The sequence below is a fragment of the Ranitomeya imitator genome, chromosome 1, assembly GCF_032444005.1.
Source record: "Ranitomeya imitator isolate aRanImi1 chromosome 1, aRanImi1.pri, whole genome shotgun sequence".
Classification (NCBI taxonomy): Eukaryota; Metazoa; Chordata; class Amphibia; order Anura; family Dendrobatidae; genus Ranitomeya; species Ranitomeya imitator.
This window is the reverse complement of record NC_091282.1, coordinates 128,477,323-128,500,208: the sequence shown is the minus strand read 5'-3', so window position 1 is coordinate 128,500,208 and position 22,886 is coordinate 128,477,323. Positions and strand designations below refer to the sequence as shown.

The 22,886-nt window shown below is 47.1% G+C and overlaps 1 protein-coding gene across 3 annotated transcripts in view; it reads left to right on the top strand.

The window, feature by feature from the left end:
* BDP1 (BDP1 general transcription factor IIIB subunit) overlaps positions 1–18,567 on the top strand; it is a 197,800-nt gene extending 179,233 nt beyond the window's left edge. For all 3 annotated transcript variants that reach the window (XM_069750670.1, XM_069750679.1, XM_069750688.1), the window contains 2 exons: positions 8,732–8,984; positions 18,295–18,567. In XM_069750670.1, coding sequence (XP_069606771.1) covers positions 8,732–8,984; positions 18,295–18,426 — 385 coding nt within the window. In that variant the 3' untranslated portion in view covers positions 18,427–18,567. The remainder of the gene's footprint in view (positions 1–8,731; positions 8,985–18,294) is intronic.
* The last annotated feature ends 4,319 nt before the right edge of the window (positions 18,568–22,886 follow it).

The window sequence follows — 22,886 nt, the reverse complement described above, 5'->3', positions numbered from 1 at the left end:
CATGTCAGGTTTTCTCGTTTGCAGAACTAGTATTTTTCTGTCTTATTGCAACAAAAATGCAAATATGGACTTCCTCGCAGGGAGTCTTCACATATGGTTCTTCCCTATCGCAAACCGTTAGATCTTTGGGACCTTAATGGTCCTCAGAGTCTTACAGTAGACTCCTTTTAATTCAGACAGACTTTACTATCAGGGAAGGTCGCCCTTTTTTCTCTGCGATCCCTCATTCTGACGAGTCTTCGGAGCTAGCCTCTCTGTTCTTTCAGACTTTTTTCCTTAATACCATCAAGGCAAGGTTGTCCTCAGGCCATCCCCGTACCGTGTTACCAAGGAGGTATTGTATTCCCACAGTTATAAGGGCATCGTTCTTCCCTCATCTCTTTCGGCACCAGTCCACAAAATGTAATGGGTTCCCCATATTCTGGACACGGTAAGTGCTCTTAGTAGGTACGTAACGAGGACGGCGTCCTTCCGAAGGTTGGACACTTTATTTTGGCTACCTCACAGTAAGAAGACTGCTTCCTGACGGTTACTGGAAGGGTTTAGCCGTTTCATCGGCCATGTTAGCCTGGTGGATTCGTTACACCATCCAGGAGTCCTTCCGTGTTTACATGTCAGCCTATCTCCCTGTCTATCGTGGTTTCTTGGGTTCTAGGCACCAGGCATTGGGAAAGCATGCCTGCAAGCTTGCGGGTTCATCCAGTCCGCATGCATTCTTGAAGCACTATAATTCCCAGACTTCCACAGATGTGAGTCTGGGCAGGTGGACTCTGCAGGCCGTGGTGGCGCACTTGTAAGTAGCAGTTTCACAAGGCCTGATATATTGTCCCCACCCAGGGACTGCTTTGGGACGTCCCACGGTCTGTGTCCCCCAGTGAGGTGAAGGAGAAATAGGTATTTTTGTGTACTCACCGTAAAATCCTTTTCTCAGAGCCATTCATTGGGGGACACAGCTCCCACCCTATTATTAGCTTGTGCTTGTTTTATAATGTGACATGCTATACGCTCATATATTGCTATTGATCTCGTCCTGCTTTTGCACCAAACTTGTTAGCTGAGAGCCAGCAGGAGGGTGTATACCTCAGGGGAGGAGCTAACTTTCTTTGTATCACTTAGTGTCAGCCTCCTAGTGGCAGCAGCATACACCCTCGGTCTGCGTCCCCCAATGAATGGCTCGGAGAAAAGGATTTTGCGGTGAGCACACAAATATCCCTATTTTATTCTGTCAACTACTGACAACATGTCTAATTTTGTATTTATTTTCTCAAAATGAGAAATGGTCAAAATAACAAAAAAATGCAGTGCTTGCAGACCTCAAATAATGCAAAAAAAAAAACAAGTTCTTAATCATTTCGAAACAACAATACTAATGTTTTAACTCTGGAAGAGATTTCAGAAATCAATATTTTGTGGAACAACTATGATTTTTAATCACAGCTTTCATGCGTCTTGGCATGCTTTCCACCAGTCTTTCATACTGCTTTTGGGTGACCTTATGCCACTCCTGGTACAAAAATGTAAGCAGTTCTTCTTTGTTTGATGTCTTGTGACTATCCATCTTCCTCTTGATTGCATTGCAGAAGTTTTCAATGAGGTTCAGGTCTGGAGATTGGGCTGGCCATGACATGGATTTCATCCACACCTTGATTGACCTAACTGTGTGGCATGGTGCATTGTCCTGCTGTAAAAACCAGTCCTCTGAGTTGGGGAACATTGCCTGAGCCGAAGGAATTAACTGTTTTTCCAGGATAACCTTGTATGCTGTTTGATTCATACATCCTTTGCAAAGATTAACCTTCCCAATTCCAGCCTTGCATCCCCAGATCATCACCGATCCTCCACCAAATTTCACAGTGGGTGCAAGATACTGTGGCTTGTACGCCTCTCCAGGTCTCCGTCTAACCATTAGACGACCAGGTGTTGAGCAAAGCTGAAAATTAGACTCATCAGAGATGATTACCTTAGTCAAGTCCTCTATGGTCCAATCCTTATGGTCTTTGGCAAACATCAGCCTGGCTCTCCTTTGCTTCTCATTGATGAAAGTCTTTTTTCTAGCTTTACATGACTTGAGTCCTGCCTCTAGGAGCCTGTTACGAACTGTTCTTGCCCTGCACTTCACCCCAGCTGCCATTTGCCATTCCTTTTGTAGGTCACTTGATGTCATCCTGCGGTTGCTGAGTAACATTCGAATAAGATGACTGTTATGCCGGTCAGTGCAGAGTCGTTTTCGCCCTCTGCCAGTGTGTAGCTTTTTGTCCCCATTGTCTGCTGCTTCTCCTTGTTGTAATGGACTGCCGTCCTAAGGTACTGTCACACTGAACGATATCGCTAGCGATCTGTGACGTTGCAGCGTCCTGGCTAGTGATATCGTTCAGTTTGACGCGCAGCAGCGATCAGGATCCTGCTGTGATGTCGTTGGTCGCTGCAGAAAGTCCAGCACTTTATTTCGTCTCTGGACTCCCTGCAGACATCGCTGAATCGGCGTGTGTGACGCCGATTCAGCAATGTTTTCACTGGTAACCAGGGTAAACATCGGGTTACTAAGCGCAGGGCCGTGCTTAGTAACCCGATGTTTACCCTGGTTACCAGCGTAAAAGTTAAAAAAAACAAACACTACATACTTACATTCCGGTGTCTGTCCCCGGCGCTGTGCTTCTCTGCACTGGCTGTGAGCGCCGGCCAGCCGGAAAGCATAGCTCTGCTTTCCGGCCGCTGTGCTCAGTCAGTGCAGGAAAGCACAGCGCCGGGGACAGACAGCGGAAGGTAAGTATGTAGTGGTTGTTTTTTTTTTACTTTTACGATGGTAACCAGGGTAAACATCGGGTTACTAAGCGCGGCCCTGCGCTTAGTAACCCGATGTTTACCCTGGTTACCGGCATCGTTGGTCGCTGGAGAGCTGTCTGTGTGACAGCTCTCCAGCGACCAAACAGCGACGCTGCAGCGATCGACATCGTTGTCGGTATCGCTGCAGCGTCGCTGAGTGTGAAGGTACCTTTAGAAACTTTAAAGATGAAGGTAACATGACACTGTGTCCCTCTGCTAGTAAAGCCAGAATTGAGCCCTTCTTTTCCTCACTCAAGACTTTTCTTTTCAACTCCTTTGGCATTGTTAAAAGTTTTTTCATTCCTATTACTTTTGGAATATTACTAGCACTTGTTTTGCCATCCAGCTTGTCCTATTGCAAGAGGATTGTGAACACCACAGCAGTGTTTTTTTTATACTTTACTTTGTTAAATGATATTTGGTTCAGGTGATAAACTAATCAGAAGCACATCACAAAGAATGAGGTGTACTCTGGTTGGAATTCAACTGACAACTGAATGGAATAGCTGTCAGACATGTAGAGAAGCTGATTTTTTTTTTTTATAAAACTGTGCACTGGTCTCTTCACCTCATTGGGGGACACAGGACCATGGGTGTATGCTACTATCGCTAGGAGGCTGACACTAAGTGAATACAAAACAAGTTACCGTATTTTTTGGACTATAAGACGCACCTTTTTCCTCCCAAAATGGGGAGGTGCGTCTTATAGTCCGGATGTATGGGCTTTGACTGTTGGTGGGGAGGTGGGGGAGCGGTTTCGGTGGAGCATCGGGTCACAGGGGCTCGAGCCGGCCGGTCCGGCTAACTCCTGTGCCCACTGCTAAAGAGAAATGAATATGCACTGCACTCCACGCATCTTCTCTGCCTAACATCACACTCTAGCCCTCTACACCCTGGAAACAGACTACAGGACAACTGCATCTTACTGTGAGTAGCTCTGCAGAATGACACTCTCCTCTGCATTCTCTTCTTGTCCCTTAACCTCTGGACATCAGTTAGTGCGTCTGCTCATCGTGCCTAATCCTAAAGGAGAGCGTTCTTGTCCTCCTGCTTCCTCCTCTTCTGCTCTTGTCAGACACTTTGTATGTTCTTTGTGTAAATGCAAGCTCCCTTCAGGTCAGTCCTCTCCCCTCTGTCAGTCCCCCCTGTGCCCACCACCCAGGAGCCCCCTACGGCCCCTTGGAGAGAGTGATGCCCCTATTCCAGTGTGGGCTTCCTCTCTGTCACAGTCCGTGGTAGACCTGGTGTCCTTGACAGGTTGCCCCTTCCGGCCTCTGCCATTGCTAGTGGGTTGCAGGCTGTGCCTACCAACATAGGCCTTGAGAGATCCAGGCAGGCGCGTCATTCTAGATCCTCTTCCTGCTCCATCTGAGCCCCCCCACCCCCCGGTGGTTGGCTTCTTCCCAATCCTCCTCTCCCAAGTCAGGCAAGGCGGTTTCTGACACTCTATCAGAGGATGACTCAGATCTGGTTTCTGACCAAGCCTCTAATATGAGACACGTGGTCCAGGGCCTCATTGTAGCGGTCAACCAGACCTTTATCATTTAGGACAGGGGTCCCCAACTCCAATCCTCAAGGCCCACCAACAGGTCATGTTTTCAGGATTTCCTTTGCATTGCACAGGTGATGCAATTATTACCTGGGCAAGAATAAGGAAATCCTGAAAACATGACATGTTGGGCCTTGAGGACTGGAGTTGGGGACCCCTGATTTAGGACACCTCTAAGGAACCCGCAGAACAGGTGGTATTGTTTAGACGGTCGAAGCTAGCTCCCAAGGCCTTTGCCCCACATAAAGAATTTGAGGAGGTCCTTGCCAGAGAAAGGGAGAACCCAACCAGATGCTTCCCAAGTGGAAGTGCCTCGGCATCTTATATCCCTTCTCCTCTGAGCTCACTGCTAACTAGACTGCCTCTCCAACTGTGGACCCTCCAGTTTCCAGACTGTCCACCAACATTGTTCTCCCGCTGATAAATGAAGCATCCCTCAAGGACCCCAATGAGAGAATCATAGAATTTTTCGCAGTCAGCCTTTGAAGCGGCTGCTTCTACATTTTGCCTGTGCTTTGCGTCTACTTGGGTGTCAAAGTCCATAACTGCATGGGCAAAACAACTTAGGACATTCTTGCTGGAGCTCGACCGGAGGAATTGGCCAACCTCGCAGACCAGATTTCTAATGCAGAGAAGTACATGGTTTCTGCCTCCCTTGATGCTGCTTCATGCTTTGCTCAGGCGTCCATCAATATTGTGGCCATCCGTCGGACTGTTTGGCTTTACGCCTGGCAGGTGGACTTACCTTCAAAGAAGTCCCTTACCAGATTGCCTTTCCAGGATTCCTGTCTGTTTGGCTCCCAGTTGGATCAGATTATTAAAGAGGCCACCGGGGGAACGAGTTCCCTCCTTCCTCAGTCCAAACCTCGCCGGCTTCCTCTGAAGCGGCAGTTTTGGCCCTTTCGGCGCTTCGCTGCAGCAAAGGATTTCTCCCGCCAACAAAGGCCACAGGCTTGCCAGGATAGGAAAAGGGCTTCCTTTAAACCCACTCCTTCCTGGTGTCCCCGTATCGCGCAGGGTAGATCCACAAGGCCTAAACCTGGCAGGTCTTCCTCCGCATGACTCTTCTCAAGATCCCAGGGAATCTCCCAAGCTGGGTGGTCGGTTCTGTTTTTTCAGAGACGTCTGGCTCTCCTCAGTGGAGGAATCATGGGTCAGAGAGGTTGTTTCCTCAGGATACAAAATAGCATTAGTTTTGTGGCCAGATATTGATTTTTCGAATCCTGTCCTCCAAGAGATGCTTCTCTTGTTTCGGGTTTCTTCGCGTCCATCACCTCTCTTCAGTTCATGGGTCATTGTTCTCGTCTCAGACCAGAAACGTTTCACAGATATTTTTTTATTTGAACCGATTTGTGGTGCCAAAAAAGGACGGTTCGGTTCAACCTATCCTGGATCTAAAGTTACTGATCAAAAGGATTCGACTGCGACATGTCAGAATGGAGTCCCTTCGGTCATTAATTGCTTCCATGAAGGCACAGGAGTTCCTGTGCTCCATAGACGTCCAGGACGCCTATCTCCATGTCCCTATAATCCCAGTGCATCAGAGATTCCTGCACTTTGCGGTGCAGCAAGACCATTTTCAGTTCGTTGCCCTGCTGTTCAGTCTCGCAAAAGCTCCCAGGGTTTTCACAAAGATCATGGCAGCGTTAATAGACATTCTGCGGATCAGAGGCCTAGTGCTCATCCCATACCTTGATGACCTCCTCATCAAAGCTCCGTCTTTTTCTAAAGCCCAGGAAAGTCTGGCCATCCTGTCCCGTTTCGGTTGAAGAGTCAACAGGGCAAAGTATTGCCTTATTCCGACTCCGCACCTCATTTTCCTAGGCATGCTGTTCAACACCTGCCGGATAAGGGTTTTTCTTCCTAAAGAGAAGAGCAATCCTCCAGCAGGGAGTTTGTTCTCTACAGGGCCCTCAGCTTCCTTCTTTCCGCTCAGCCATGACTGTCCTGGGAAAGGATGGTGGCAGCGTCAGAAGCAATTCCTTTTGCGCATTTCCATTCAAGACCACTCCAGCAGGCCATCCTATCTCAGTGGAACAGGTCCGTTCTCTCTCTGGATTGCCCAATTCGGCTCTCTTCCCTAGTCAAACGATCTCTCAGTTGATGGCTGTCATACCCTCTCATCTGCCAGGGTCGGCCTCTTCTTCCAGTTCACTGGCAGGTGGTGACGACGGACGCCAGCCTTCTCGGCTGGGGTGCGGTCTTTCGCCACCTGACTGTCCAGAGATAAGGGCCCTTCCTCTATCCCTCTGTGACTGGGAAAGGCTTCTCAGGCATCTCCCTATTCGAGTTCTGACAGACAATGCCACGGCGGTGGCATATGTCAATCAACAGGGAGGGACTTGGAGCCCCTTGGCGATGGCCGAGGTCTCCGAGATTCTCCGCTGGGCAGAGGCGACGGCTCCGATAATATCTGCAGTGCATATTCCCTGTATGTATAATTGGGCCACCGACTTTCTCAGCCGAGAGGGTCTCGCAGCAGGAGAGTGGTCCCTGCATCAGGAAGTCTTCGATCAGATATGGCTTCAATGGGGAACTCCAGATGTGGACCTCATGGCGTCCCAGCTGAACAGGAAGTTTCCATGTCCCGCAATCCTTTTGCGGTGGGCGCCCCGATGCTCTGGCAATTCCGTGGTCACAGTTTGCTCTTTCCTATCTGTTTCCTCCCCTCCCCCTGCTTCCCAGGCTGTTCAAGAAGATCAAGTCGGAACGGGTGCCGGTCATTCTGATTACATCGGATTGGCCCAAGAGATATCTTCAATCTTCTCGCGGATGCCCCCTGGAGGCTTCCAAACAGACCGAATCTTTTGTCTCAAGGACCAGTCTGCCACCAGAATTCTCGGTCATTTTAACTACGTGGCTGTTGAAACCTCGGTTCTGAGAGCGTCCGGGTTTTCAGATCGGGTGATTCACACCATGATCCAGGCTAGGAATCTATTGACTTCCAGGGTCTATTATTGGACTTGGAAAGCCTATTTCAGCTGGTGTGAGGCTAATCACTTCCCGCCTATGTCCTTTTCTCTCCCTTCTATTTTGGCATTTCTCCGGGTGGAACTTGACACTGGTCTTGCTGTTAGTTCGCTAAAGGGCCAGGTTTCAGCACTTTCCATTCCTTTTCAGAAAAATGTATCCTCTCGTTCTCAGGTAAGAACTTTTCTTCAAAGGGTCGCGCATGCGGCTCCCCCGTACCTCTCTGAGAGGTCTCTGTCTTTTCTGTCTGGGAAAGTGGTGTTCTTTGTGGCCATCACTTCCATATGGCGCGTCTCGGAATTAGCAGCTCTTTCCTGTTGTCCTCCTTTCTTGGTTCTTCACCAGGACAAGGTATTTTTTTCGGACTCCACCGTCTTTCCTTCGCAAGGTGGCATCAGCCTTTCACCTGAATGAGGATATTGTCCTCCTTTTTGTCCTGCTCCGACTCATCCTCTGGAGCGTTAACTCAACCGGTTAGACCTGGTCAGGGCAGTTCAGGTCTATCTGGCTAGGACCACCTCCTTTAGGAAGACTGACTCTTTTCGTCATTCCAGAAGGTGCCGGCCTCCAAGGCTACAATTGCTCGCTGGATCAGAACTGCAATTTGAGGCTTACCGGGTCAAGAACAGAGTGCCCCCCCTGGTATTAAGGCTCACTCTACCCGGGCAGCGCCTCCTTTGTGGTGCACCATATGGCATCTGCCCTGCAACTTTGCAAAGCGACAACTTGGCATTCCATTCACACGTTCGCCAAATTTTATAATCTCCATACCTACGCTTAAATGGACGCCAGCCTAGGTAGAAGGATCTTGCAGGCGGCAGTGGTGAGTTCTCCGACCTGAACATAGTTTTCTGCTGTTTCCCTCCCAGGGACTGCTTTGGGATGTCCCATGGTTCCTGTCCTCCAAAGAAGTGATAGAGAAAACAGAATTTTTGGTTGCTTACCGTAAAATCTGTTTCTCGGACACAGCACCCTCCCATGTTTATCAGCTCTTTCGGTATTCTGTTAGTTTAAGTTGTCTGTTTTTTGTTTCTCTCTCATATGTATATGTTCAAGTCCCCACGGCTGCATGTGTCACGGCTGCAAGATAGCCGCAATACATGCAGCTATCTTGCAGTACTGTTTCCTGCTGATGTTTGTGGCCATTATATATTTTTTTGGCTGCCCCCACTGCTGATCATTTTTTATGTATTATTATCACTCAATTAGAAGTTTACCTACTCCTCTGATTGTATAGTCTTATTATTCATTTATTCTCTTCTCCTAGTTAGCGCAGTGTTTTTATCTATTTGTACTATACTCTGATAACACCTTATCTGAGCACATTCACTCATAACTATCCATTATTGCTTCCTGGCAATCGTAACTTTTTTTCTTGTTTTTTTTCAGACCTGGTAGAATACCATTGGGATTTTTATCTTTGGTTTGCAAAGAAAAACAGTTGAAGAAAGCAAAAGAAAATCGAAAGAAGAAAAATCTACCAAAAACAAAACGTAGAAAGCTTTATCCTACAGTGCGTAGTAGACAGAAGGAAAGTCCAGATTTGACCTTAAAAAATGCTAATGACCGTGACATGCCTTCAACGTCCGCTGCAGAAATGCAGAGTACAAGTACGGAGCAGGCCCCACCCTCCGTATCTCAAGTGAGTATCGACGTTTTCATGTACTGGGGACCTTCTCAGACATTGAGCATCATGGTTGTAGCACTTGCCGCAATTCTTTTATTAAATAGGGAACAAAACGGGATTAGATCATCTTTTAGTTGCACAATGTTCTGGCTAGGGTCTTGTTCACAGCTCGCCTGTGTTCCCAGTGGTGCCTGCTTTCTAACTTCCTTTGATTTCTCCCAATGTTCTTGCCAAGTTATGGGGCTTCCCTTCAGACCCCCTGTTCCTTACTACTTCTCTACTTTCCTAGAACATTTAGAAGTGACAAAGCTGGTCCTGATGATGGAAAGCATGACAGGGCTCAGGCCTAGGTTATAATGTAATAATGCTACTGGTGGATCATGCTACTAATAGGGATTGATTGTGGCTTATTGCCGTGGAGCAGCAGCGTGACTTCTGTTTGACAGTTTTCAGGCACCACCTTCCTTATATACTTCATTGGAGACGTGACCATGCTTACATCAAGCACTTTAGAGAAGAAATTTAAGAAAATGCTCAAACGCGTGGATATGACAAGGGAATACTGATGAAAATTGTATAATTGTTCCCATCTATATCAATAGACCATAGCATAAATGCCAGAATAATGCAGGTCTCAGTAGGACCTATATTCATCTCAAGGACAAGGCGTCCTGCCCACTCTTTTGAGAATGGAGAGGAGGCCGCATATTTGCTGCTCAACATTTTATGTTCTAAGAGTGCTCTGAAAATGAGTTCTCAAGAAAAGACCTTGTTTTTGATATACAGTGAGCACTGAAATGTTCAGATCCCTTTTACATTTTTTACTTTGTTTCATTGGAGTAAATTTGGTAAATTCAAAAAAGTTCATTTTTTTCTCATTAATGTACACTCTGCACCCCATCTTGACTGAAAAAACCCCAGAAATGTTGAATTTTTTGCAAACTTATTAAAAAAGAAAAACTGAACTATCACATGGTCATACGTATTCAGACCCTTTCTTCAGACACCCATATTTCACTCTCGCTTCATTGGGGGACACAGGAAACCATGGGTGTATGCTGCTGCCACTAGGAGGTTGACACTATGCAAAAAAGTTAGCTCATCCTCAGCAGTGTATACCCACCAATTGGCAGAAAGTTAATCCGTTTTAGCTTGGTGTCAATAGGAGGTAGACATAGGGCCGCCCTCACGTTTTGTTGTGTTTTACTAATGATCTCTATTTTCCAGATACAGCTTGTGATTCTGGGCGACAGAGTGTAATTGGTTACTCCACTCTCCCTCCTAGAGACCGGGAGCACAGTGTGGGAATGCGTCACTATTGTACCCTCTCGTGTCTACCAGGCAGGACCCCATACCCAACACTTTAAGCATGTTTGGGGCATCTGCAGGACAGAAGATGCGGACTGGTCCTTGCCACTATGCTGCCCGCCCTCCAGAGCCGGTCTTTCAGGGGAGGAAGATGGATCGTTACCCGAAGGCCACCGAGGACATTTAGTGGCCCAGAGGTCTCTGACTAGGGGAAAGAATAGTTGCCCTCCAGTCCCCGTAATATCCCTGCCTTTCGGTCAGACGGTACGCAGCGTTTACCGTGCTTTTCCATTCCCCCTGCGGCTTCCTTGTCCAAATTTAACCCTCTGCCTTCTACAGAGGTAAACCACACCCCCCGCAGCTCATCCAGTCGCTCACACCCAGCCCCAACCGCTCCCTCCAGCTCTTTCTCACTCTGTGCCCCCCCCCCTTTTTTTCTTCATACCCAACTTCCGTACGCCTCCTCCCCCTCCCTCCCTGCACAGCGAGCGGGAAATTTACATGCGCTGTTGGCTCGACCCACGAATCGGCGCCATCTTTTTGCATTTTGCAGCCTCTCACCGCAGATCTCGGATTCCTGCTCTGCCCAGCAGTGTACTCCCGGCTGGGATCCAGGTGCTGTAAGCTCTGGCCCTGGGAGGGGGTCAGCTCTCATCCCCGGCAGATCTCCACGGGCACATAGGCTCTCCCTTTTATCCTATTTAAGTCTAACTCTCATCCTCCTCCCATTGTAATCCACTTTGCATGTTCCTCCTGTAACAAGAAGTTACCCTCTGGTCAGACCTCATCACTAAAGGTACCGTCACACTAAGCGACGCTGCAGCGATACCGACAACGAGCCGGATCTCTGCAGCGTCGCTGTTTGGTCGCTGGAGAGCTGTCACACAGACAGCTCTCCAGCTACCAACGATGCTGGTAACCAGGGTAAACATCGGGTTACTAAGCGCAGGGCCGCGCTTAGTAACCCGATGTTTACCCTGGTTACCATCGTTAAAGTAAAAAAAACAACCACTACATACTTACCTACCACTGTCTGTCCTCGGCGCTCTGCTTCTCTGCTCTGGCTGTGAGCACAGCGGCCGGAAAGCAGAGCGGTGACGTCACCGCTCTGCTTTCCGGCTGCCCGGCGCTCACAGCCAGAGCAGAGAAGCAGAGCGCCGAGGACAGACAGTGGTAGGTAAGTATGTAGTGGTTGTTTTTTTTACTTTAACGATGGTAACCAGGGTAAACATCGGGTTACTAAGCGCGGCCCTGCGCTTAGTAACCCGATGTTTACCCTGGTTACCAGCGAAGACATCGCTGAATCGGCGTCACACACGCCGATTCAGCGATGTCAGCGGGAGATCCAGCGACGAAATAAAGTTCTGGACTTTCTTCCCCGACCAGCGATATCACAGCAGGGGCCTGATCGCTGCTGCCTGTCACACTGGACGATATCGCTAGCCAGGACGCTGCAACGTCACGGATCGCTAGCGATATCGTTCAGTGTGACGGTACCTTAAGCCCTGACTGCAGACCATCTGTTATGTCTTCCCAGGAGCCTCCCACTGCTCGCAACGAAAGTGCGCCTCCTCCTAAGTGGGTGACATCTCTATCTCAGTCGGTAGCTGACCTAACCAAGGTATTTCACACCTTGGTCTCTGTTTTGGAACGGCTTCCTAATCCTGCCCCTGCCAGTGAGTCACAACTACCCTCCTCTGATGTCTGCTGTTAACCCCTCGCATACCCAAAGGGATTTCCTGTGCAGGAAGTCTAGAAGGAACAAAAAGCACGCCCGCATTACCTCTCTGTCCAGTTCATCCCTATCTCTCTCATCCAACGCTCCAGAGTCAGATCCACATTCTGAGTCAGATTCCGATCTGGACTCTGCACAGGTCCCAAAACTACGCGACATGGTGGATAGTTTGAATGTCTCTGTTATTGAGACTCTTAACATTAAAGCCACAGTTCTCTCCCTCTTAACAGACTGTGTCTTAAAGGAAAATGAAGCACCCTCCCCATGCCTTTGCCAACCGACGATTTCACCAGGATCTTCACGGTGGAATGGCAGCATCCGGACAAGCGTTTCCAGAGAAAACACATGATCGTCCTGTATCCTTTTGCAGCTGACCTGCTTAACAAGTGGGCAGCATCTCCCTCTGTAGACCCTCCGGTCTCACAGCTGGCCACAAATAATTTACTCCCTCTGTCTGACGGTTCCTCCTTAAAGGAACCCTCCGACACACACATTGAATCTCTGACCAAGTCCGCCTTTGAGGCCGCTGGTTCTTGCCTCTGCCCTTCCTTCGCGGCTACCTGGGTGGCAAAAGCAGTCTCCGCCTGGGCGAAGCAACTCTGCCAGGGTATCGTCTCTGGTGCCCCTGCAGACGAGCTGGCGGACCTAGCAGACCATATCGGCCACGGGTGAAAATACCTCTTGTCTGCATGTTTTGATGCATCCGCAGCGTACTTTGGCTGAAGGCCTGGAACGCGGACTCCGCTTCAAAGAAGTCCCTCCCTTCCACAGATCTCGTCTCTTTGGGGAAGAGCTGGATAAGATAATCTCCAGCGCCACGGGAGGCAAGCGTGCATCTCTACCCCAAGAGCGTGCCAAATGTACGCCCCGTCGTACTGTTTCCTTTCGGAGGTTTCCACCACAGAGTAACCCCTGACAGGACAAATCTCCGGTGCGTCACCAAAGGAAAATGTCTTCCTTTAAACCAACCCCGACCTGGCACTCAAGACATACTCAATGCCAGTCAACCAGTTCAGCCATCAACAGATTTTCCTCAGCATGAAAGGTCGCCCCCACCTGGGTGGTCTCTCAGGGTGGGCGGTAGTCTCCTACAGTCCAGAGAAGAATGGCTATCCATAGTCGACGACGCCTGGGTCCAAGACGTTGTCTCCTACTGCTACAAGATAGTTTTCTACTCTCCCTCGGTTTCGTTTTTTCGAGTCCTGTTCACCAAAGAACACCGCCGTCATTCAGGGCTTCTACAAGGCTGTTGACTCCCTCCTCAGGGCAGGCGTTATAGTCTCCGTTCCCACATGGGTTTTTATTCAAACCTGTTTATGGTCCCCAAATAGGGGGTTCAGTTCGTCCTATTCTGGACCTCAAGTTACTAAACAAATGTGTGCCTGCGCCACTTCAGGACAGAATCTCTTCGATCCGTAACAGCCTCCATGGCGCCAGAGGAATTCCTCTGCTCGGTGGACATTCAAGATGCCTACCTGCACATTCCCATTTGCCCCTGCACCAGAGATTACTTTGTTTTGCCATTCAGGGACTTCACTTCCAATTCACAGCACTGCCGTTTGGTGTAGCCACCGCCTTCAGAGTTTTTACGAAAGTTATGGCAATAGTGATGGCCATTCTACGCAGCAAGTGCATCCTCGTCATTCCCTATCTAGACAAGATCCTCATCAAGGCCACCACTCCCTCGGCATGTCAGGAGAGTCTGCAGATCACCCTGGACACTTTTTCTCAGCTGGGCTGGATTGTCAACACCACAAAGTCGTCTCTGATCCCGGTCCAATCTCTTGTTTTTCTGGGAATGCTCTTCGACACCGCCCAAGCAAAGATCTTCCTACCCAAGTAAAAAATCTCTAGCACTCATACGTGGAGTTTGGTCTCGTGGAGTTCGGTCTCTCAGAGGTCGCTCTCCCTGCTCTCTCCACTTCTGCATGAGCATATTGGGCAAGATGGTTGCTTCAATGGAAGCAATTCCGTTTGCTCAGTTTCACACGTATCCTCTCCAACTCTTCCTTCTGGCAAGATGAGACAAGTCGATCCGTTCCTTGGATCGGGTTGTCTCAATTCCCCTACGGATAAAGCCGTTCCTGAAATAGTGGGAGTGTTCCCAGTCGGTCCATCTTGGGAGGTCCTTCCTTCCCATTCATTTCACGATTGTAACAACGGATGCCAGCCTTCTCTGCTAGTGAGCAGTGTTCCAAAAATTGATGGTCCGTGGTCAGCTCAGGAACCATCATTTCACATCAACATTCTAGAACTCCGAGCAATATTTCTTGCCCTGCTTCATTGGCAGGAACTTCTGCAAGGTTGTCCGATTCGAGTCCAGTCTGACAATGTCATGGCGGTGGCGTACGTCAACTATCAAGGGGGAACTCGAAGCCGGGCATTGATGTCAGAGGTCTCTCGGATCTTTTATTGGGCCAAACAGCATGTCCCAGCAATCTCCGCTGTACACATTCCAGGAGTCGACAACTAGGCGGCAGACTCTCTAAACCGAATGGGCCTCGCCACACGCGAAGGGCCACAGAATCTGTCAGTCTTTCACAGGATCTGTCTCAGGTGGGGGACTCCGGATGTGGACCTCATGGTGTCCAGACTCCAACCACAAAGTCCCTCAGTTTGTGACCAGATCTCACGACCCACTAGCGATCGGATCTGATGCACTAGCGATGTCCTGGGCACAGTTCCCCCTGCCATACCTGTTCCCACCACTACCGCTAATTCCCAGGGCTGTCAAAAAGATAAAATCAGAAGAAATTCCTGTCATCCTCATTGCCCGATTGGCCTTTAAGACCCTGGTATGCAGAGTTGGTCAACCTCCTAGCGGAGACGCCGTGGAGACTTCCGGATTGCCCGGACATCTTGTCGCAGGGGCGCCTCTTCCTCCAGAGTTCAGATGCTCAGTTTAACAGCATGGCTGTTGAAGCTGCAGTTTTGAAGTCAGCTGGGTTCTCAGATCAGGTCGTCCAAACCATGATTAAAGCTAGGAAGCCGCCTTCTTCTCACATCTACCACCAGACATGGAAGGCATTTTTTCGCTGGTTTGAGACTCACCATATCACTCCAATGGTTTTTCATCTCCCATCCATTTTGTCCTTTCTGCAGTCGGGTCTGGAGTCCTGCACTAGTGCAGGATAACGTAACATAACTAGTTCTATTATGGGGCAAGTTTTGGCTCTGTCCATTCTGTTCCAAAGGAATTTGGCGAATCGACAACAGCTCAAAACTTTAATCCAGGGAGTTGCTCACGCCGTTCCCTCCCCCACCACCAGTTCCCAGTGGATCCATGGGATCTTAATTTGGTACTTGACTTCTTACAGGAGTCTCCTTTTGAACCATTGCATGAGGTCTCTTCCACATTCCTTTCCTGAAGATTATTTTCCTGGTCTTCAATTAGAATGGTTTCAGAGCTAGCAGCGCTCTCTTGTCTCTCTCTTTACCTGTTTTTTCACCAGGACAAGGTGGTTGTATGTCCAGTTCCATCTTTTCTTCCAAAGGTGGTTTATGGTTTTCACCTTAACAAGGACGTTGTACTTCCATCCTTTTGTCCACCCCCCTCTTACCCCTGAGAGCGGTCACTCCACAGACTGGATTTAGTGAGAGCTCTGCGTGTTTATCTGTCTAGGACTGAGCCTTTCCGGCGCCCAGATTCTCTGTTCATCATCCCAGAAGGTCCACGAAAGGGTCTCCCTGCGTTCAGGTCTACCATTGCTCGATGGATCTGTTCCACCGTTCTGAAGGCTTACCATCGACGAGGTTAGAGCTCTTCCATTGAGTATCATGGCACACTCCACGCTTTCGGTGGGGGCCACCTGGGCAGTTCGAAATTGGGCATCGGCCTCACAGCTCTGCAAGGCTGCTATATTTACCAAGTTTTACAGGGTTCACTCTCATGCTTCATCAGATGCGAACCTTCGTAAAAAGGTTCTGCAAGCCGCAGTGGCCTGAGCTCCGAATTGAGGATATTAGACTTCTTACCACCCTTGGGGCTGCTATATGACATCCCATGGTTTCATGTGTCCCCCAATGAAGCGAGAGAGAAAGCAAGATTTTGGGTACTCACTGTAAAAATCTTTTCTCTGAGCCTTTATTGGGTGACATAGCACCCACCCTTGTTTACTGTTGTATCAGTTTTCTGTTGTTGTTCATGCTTTTATCTTTTTCTGTTTCTCCTACTGCTTTTTCACTAACTGAATAGCTACCTGCCAGTTGGTGGGTATATACTGCTGAGGAGAAGCTAACTTTTTTTTGCATAGTGTCAATACACACTATGTCTATACACTATAAACCCATGGGCTCCCAGAGAAAGATTTTATGGTGAATACCCAAAATCTTGCTTTACGTGACGTGCTGTCCATTTCCTTGTGATCCTTCTTGAGATGGTTTTAATCCTTCATTGGAGACCAGCTGTGTTTATTTAAACTGATAGCACTTGATTTGGAAAGGCACACATCTGTCTATGTAAGACCTCACAGCTCACAGTTCATGTCAGACCAAATAAGAATCATGAAGTCAAAGGAACTGGCCAAGGATTCAGAGACAGAATTGTGGCAAGGCACAGATCTGGCCAAGGTTACAACAGAATGTCTGCAGTACTCAAGTTTCCTAAGAGCACAGTGGCCTCCATAATCCTTAAATGGAAGAAGTTTGGGACAACCAGACAGCCCTCCACCAGTCGTGCCTTTATGGCAGAGAGGCTCGACGGAAGCCTCTCCTCAGTGCAAGACATATGAAACCCTGCATAGAGTTTGCTAAAAAACGCATGAAGGACTCCCAGGCTGAAAAACAAGATTTTCTGGTCTGATGAGACCTTTTTTTGATAATCCTAAGCGGTATGTGTGGAGAAAACCAGGCACAGCTCATCACCTGCCCAATACAATCCCAACAGTGAAACATGGTGGCAGCATCATGCTATGGGGGTGTTTTTCAGCTGCAGGGACTGGTTGTCATTGAAGGACACATGAATGCGGCCAAGTACAGAGATATCTTGGATAAAAATTTCTTCCAGAGTGCTCAGGACCTCAGACTTGGCCGAAGGTTTTCCTTCCAAGAAGACAATGACCTTAAGCACACAGCTAAAATAACAAAGGAGTGGCTTCAGAACAGCTCTGTGACCATTCTTGACTGGCCCAGCCAGAGCCCTGACCTAAACCCAATTGAGCGTCTCTGGAGAGACCTGAAAATGGCTGTCCACTAACATTCACTATCCAACCTGATGGAACTGGAGAGGATCTGCAAGGAAGAATGGTAGAGGACCCCCAAATCCAAGTGTGAAAAACTTGTTGCATCATTTCCAAGAAGACTCATGGCTGTACTAGCTCAAAAGGTGCTTCTACTCAATCCTGAGCAAAGGGTCTGAATACTTATGACCATGTGATATTTCATTTTTTCTTTTTTACTACACTTGCAAAAATTAATACATTTCTGTTTTTTTCAGTCAAGATAGGGTGCAGAGTGTACATTAATGAGAAAAAAAAAACTTTTTTGAATTTACCAAATGGCTGCAATGAAACAGTGAAAAATGTAAGAGGGTCTGAATACTTTCTGTACCCAATGTAGATGTGGGACCTGCATCTTTTATCATTTTTCTCATGTACCATCGCTCTGCTGTACTTGTCCCACTGTTTTAACGTTTTATTGTAGCATGACGTCCTGAAAGTTCTCTAAAATTTATAAGATTTATATACATTTTCTATCTGACACGTGAACTTTATAGACTATTGTTACCAAAAGATATATAAATTTACCAGTAGACATTTTGAAATCCCGGATTTATCTGGAGATACTGTATCTTCTAAGAGGCAGTGGCCACAGCGTCTGATAAAGCCTGCCAGAACCCCTGAAGCGGGCTGTCTAACACATGGGGGGGGGGTCTCTGGTTTGGCTGATAACCACAGTCCGGTTTCAAAGCTCCGATATCGATTTACAGGATAGTCACTGTCGCACCCTATTCAAATCAGTGGGTGGTGGATGTGCAGTACTCGGCCAACACTGGGAACGGCTGATCTGCAGGGGTGCCGGGTGTCGGACCCCCACTGATCAGACATTGATTACCTATCCTAATGATAGACCATCAATGTTATAGTCCCGGACAACCCTTTTACATCAATAAAGGAGCATAGGTTTGCAAAGGTATTAGTTGCATCAAAGACCCTTTTTCCACAGCAGAGATGATAGATGCCGCAGGGGAGCTGCTGGGAGGAATTTGTTGCTGATTTACTGTATTGTCCCTTATATTTTACATTAAGCTCCAGACTGAATCTTCTGTCTACATTCATGTTCCAGATTCCTGACAATCAAGATACAGACCTACACAGTCCGGCCAAATCTCATGACTTGGCTACTGAGGAAGAGGCCGCTCCGGTGTCTGAATATTTCTTTAGTGACATTTTCATGGAGGTTGATGATGCCATCTGACAGCCACTGGCTTCATACCTCGTCATGTACAGTATGTGTGCTGGATGTCCTATGTATGCTACTGGGATTGCAGATGATGTATTATTTGTCTTTTTATGTTTGTGTATGTATAAATGTTGTGTACAGTCACACCTTATCAAATACCTCTATTTATTTATTTAATGTTAATTTATTGGCTCATTTTGGGCTGTAGGCCGCTACATGTTGCTGTTGGATGCATTGCAGGATGGTAATTTTGGGTCCCGGTACCTTGACCAGCATGACTGATCATTCACGTTTACTGCTTTATATACAGGTATATTGTAGGGGCCCCTTCAGGCTTTTCCCCATGTTGTCAGACTTATCAGGATCCAATTTGCATTTGGGTATTGCAGACCTATAGGTTCATTCAGAGCACAAAATGGTGTGTTCCCAATCACCGCACGTGTCAACCCTAACGCTCCCATCAATCACTAGAACAGGAGCGCCCTGCACCCATCCTTCCTCCTCCCTGCAGGCTTGTAGTGACGAGAGCTCCTGATGGAGGTGTGATTGCCGATCTGCCCTGCCAGTCTGTACAGCACTTACCTGTCTGTCAGCCCCATAGACACTGGAGTGGCAGGACGTATGCCGAACCAGCTGTAATCTGTCATCACGTTTTTGTTACAGCATCTGAGAGCACCATGATGTGGGGCAGAGACCCTGATTCCAGCGATGTATCATTTACTTTGCTAAGTGCAATTTTGATTAAAAACTGTTTTATCTGCTACAAATCTAGCAGTTCTCTGAATGATGAGCTCTGTATAATCCCACCCACACCACTGATTGTCAGCTATCTGTGCATAGGCAGAAAGCTGCCAATCTATGATGAGGGTGTGGTTAGACTACACAGCAGCAGGTTTATTAGTCCTCTAGTGATAATTTCCTGTTGATAAAATCAGTGATTTTATTGACATAACATAGTAAGTGATACATTGCTGTAATCGGGGTCTCTGACCCTACTTTATGCTGTTTTCAAATGAGGCACCAAAATCCTGGTGACCAATTCACTTATACTAAAAAATAACATGCTTATGACCTCTGTGCTAGTGATTGGTCCCAGTGATCAGACCTTTATTAGTTAAAATGGTACTTACCAAAGCTTTGAAGATCTCTTCTTGCAGTCATTTAAAGGGGTCTTCCATTATCAGGATACTTATGACCTGTCTTTTGGATAGATCATTAATATCAGATCGGTGGTGGTCTGACACCCGACACATTCAGGAATCTGCTGTTCACAGTCCATGGAGCGGGACACCACACTGCTTAGTGGCCACTGCCGGTACTACAGCTCAGTGTCTTTTGAATATTAACCTTTTCCCTTCCAGTAGGTAGAATTCTGCCCTGGTCATGTGATGGACATAGATTCATGGCTCCATAGACGAGTGCTCCGATAAGTGTCCTACTGATTGCAGGATCACACGAGCGGGACAGATTTATGGCCCCAGGAAGTTACCAATAAAAGTTCGTATTCTACGACTGGAAGCCGAGATGTTGAGCTAGGAGGAATTGTATTACTAAGAGGAATCAAAGCATTAATATTAAAGTATAGAATGAATCCCACCATTATAGTACCAAAAAAGCAAAAAAAGATACATTGGTAGAATTGCATTGTTATGGGAGGGCTGAATACGAGTCAGGAGCAGCGCTCGGCTATCTCCAGTGTCCCATTAAAGAGGACTGAAGCCGCAGTACATACACAGTACAGAAGCCCACCATTTGTTATAGCTGCGGGTGGTGCTTGCACAGATTGATCTAATGGTGGGCTTCAGTAAAATGGCACCGGTGGAATTGAGCAATCTACACATGCGCAGCCACCGGCGCCATTTTCCTGAAGACTTTCAGGAGATCAGTCTGCACAAGCGCCTGCGGCTATATTATATATTTCAAACATATTCGATAGGTGACAAAAATCGCTCATCTGCACCGCTCCATTAAAAAACATTGGTCCAAGTGCTGTCCTTTTTTTTTTTTTTTCACAGACCGCCCTCAGACTTAAAATTCTGTCGTGTGAACGAGGCTGATGACTGCGGCAAGTTTCTTGGACTTGTAGACGTTCTGTTTCTCTTCCACTTTTAGGTTTCAGCTTCTTTTACCAGCCTGAATTGGTTTCGAATTCAGTTGGGTTAAAAGTCAGATTGTCTTCATTTTAATAGTATGTAAAAATATCTCCCATAATTAAAGGGATATTCTCTAGTTTGGAAGATATACTCTGTGTGTTCTGCGGCTCGTGTCCTCTTTAATGGGACACCGGAGATAGCCGAGCCCTCCCGTAAGAATGAATTATTGATAAATAATTGATCACTAAGACCCCCGTCAATCACTAGAATGAGGCGATTGAAATCTATTGTGTTGGTGGAACGTGTGCGGCTAGTCTCTTTGTCCATAAGAATCACTGAGATGGCCATACACGGATTCCTTCCTGGGTCAGCAGCATTTTACTAAGTAAAGTACACACGGCCATATTGGCGCTGTCTTGCCGATTTAAAATGATCCCTCAGGTGAAGAAATCTGTTTTGTGGACTTTCTTTAATCTGTTTGACGTTTCCTTGTATTCATGTCTTCTGTATCGGCTCAGGACTGTGAGTAGGGTCTTCCGCTTTGTTCCATCCCCGCTGCTGTGAAGACTTTCAAGCGATCATTCTGTGGCTGGGACGGCGCCATCACAAAACTTTCAATAAAGAGGAGACACCCAGACACAGCGGAGGGGATGGAACAAATCTGAGAAAAAAAATCTACAAAACAGACTTCTTCACCTGAGGGATCATATTACCCAGTATGACAGCGCCAGTATAGCCCCGGTTGTACTTCACTTAGTAAGATGCTGCTGACAGGTTCTGTCATCTAGTGAAGACTCTACAGTATCGGCTCCTGGGTGTGGAAACCTCCAGAAAGGACAGTGCTATAAAACAGACCTCAGAGACGACATTACCGAGTATTCATTTATTACCTCGCTTCATGACGGGGACGTGAGGATTCACTTCACCACAAAGCCTTGGACGGCTGCTCTACTTCAGCCTGTAACAAAGTGCACTTGAGGCAATGTAGTGTGCGCCTCATATCATCGGGGAACGAGGTTCTTCTTAATTATCTCATGAAATCAGCATTTTTTTTAATCTAAATCTAATCTAGGTTCAGGGTTCTGTGCTGATCATTTTCACAATATATTTTTATAGTGGGAGGAAATTGTGTTTTCTTTAAATATATTTCCATCTGAAAAGATGGGTATCATTGCAAAATGATTGTAAAGACAAGCAACTTTTATATCTCCTTTTTGTTAAAATTGTGCACCGTTCTTCCAATACAATTTTTTGTTTACAGTTTTCCCTATGGTTACCGGACACTACTTCTCTCTGGAAGCGGTGGCTGAACATGTGCAGTGCTATCAAGCTCTTTACTAGAGAACTTGTATGCGCTGCTCTGAAGCTGGAGCACATTGTTAGTTCCTGATCCCGGCTCTCTTCTGATGTCGCACAGTTTGGGCCGAAGCTGCTGGTCCGAATGATCATTTGATCAGGAGTGCTGGTTTTTCAGCATGCTGAGAAGAGAGAAAGTGGTGTGCTGCTGCAGATGATCGGACAGCCCCTTTAAGTCCAGATGTGGGTGATTTGCAGCACATACTTTGGTACAATACATGTGGATAGGATTCTGCAAAAAAATAGCTTCAATTTATTGCATGGAAAAACTGCAGTAATGCCACCATTTTCCATATACTATTTTGCCCAAAACTCCATAGTATAATCTGCCCTGAAATGGTGATGTTCTTACACGTCCGGGCTCGCCTATATACACCGCTACAAATTCCCCGTAAAGATTTAATTCACAGATCCGTTTTTTTGCTAGTATTAAAAATAATAGAAATGGACAACTGAAAGCGCATTAATGACCTGTTTGATCCCACACTGCCCCGTCCCTGCCGCCGCTCCTACGGGGTCATCACTGGCACTGCTGCCGAGCACGGACCACGGCGGCTATCCTTACATGTATGACACCTCGCAGGGCGGCAGCAGCAATCACATGAATTATATACGTGACGTCCTCACTACGGGACCCGCGTTCCTGGAGCCGCAGGGTTGTAGGAATGTTTCTGTTCTTATAAATTCTGCCTTTAGTCAATTTATTAGATTTTTTTTAATCTATATCAGTCATTTCCTATAAATAAAAAGCGATATTCAGACATCAGTCTCCATTATTACATCCATCAATATTTCACAGTTTTTCTCGTGCCATCTGCTATATTTCCATTTTGTGTTAATTTGTTTTCTAAGCCTTTTTGGAAAATGAATTCTTAGAATTTTGGAACTAAACACACACGGTGGAAGGAAAGTTATGTTTAACCTTTAAAAAGTAACCGTCCTTTTCGTTTCATATCTCTCAATAGTACGTATGAAAATAAGAAACACTTGTAATGTATCTTACCAGAGAAATCTGCTTCGTTCTCC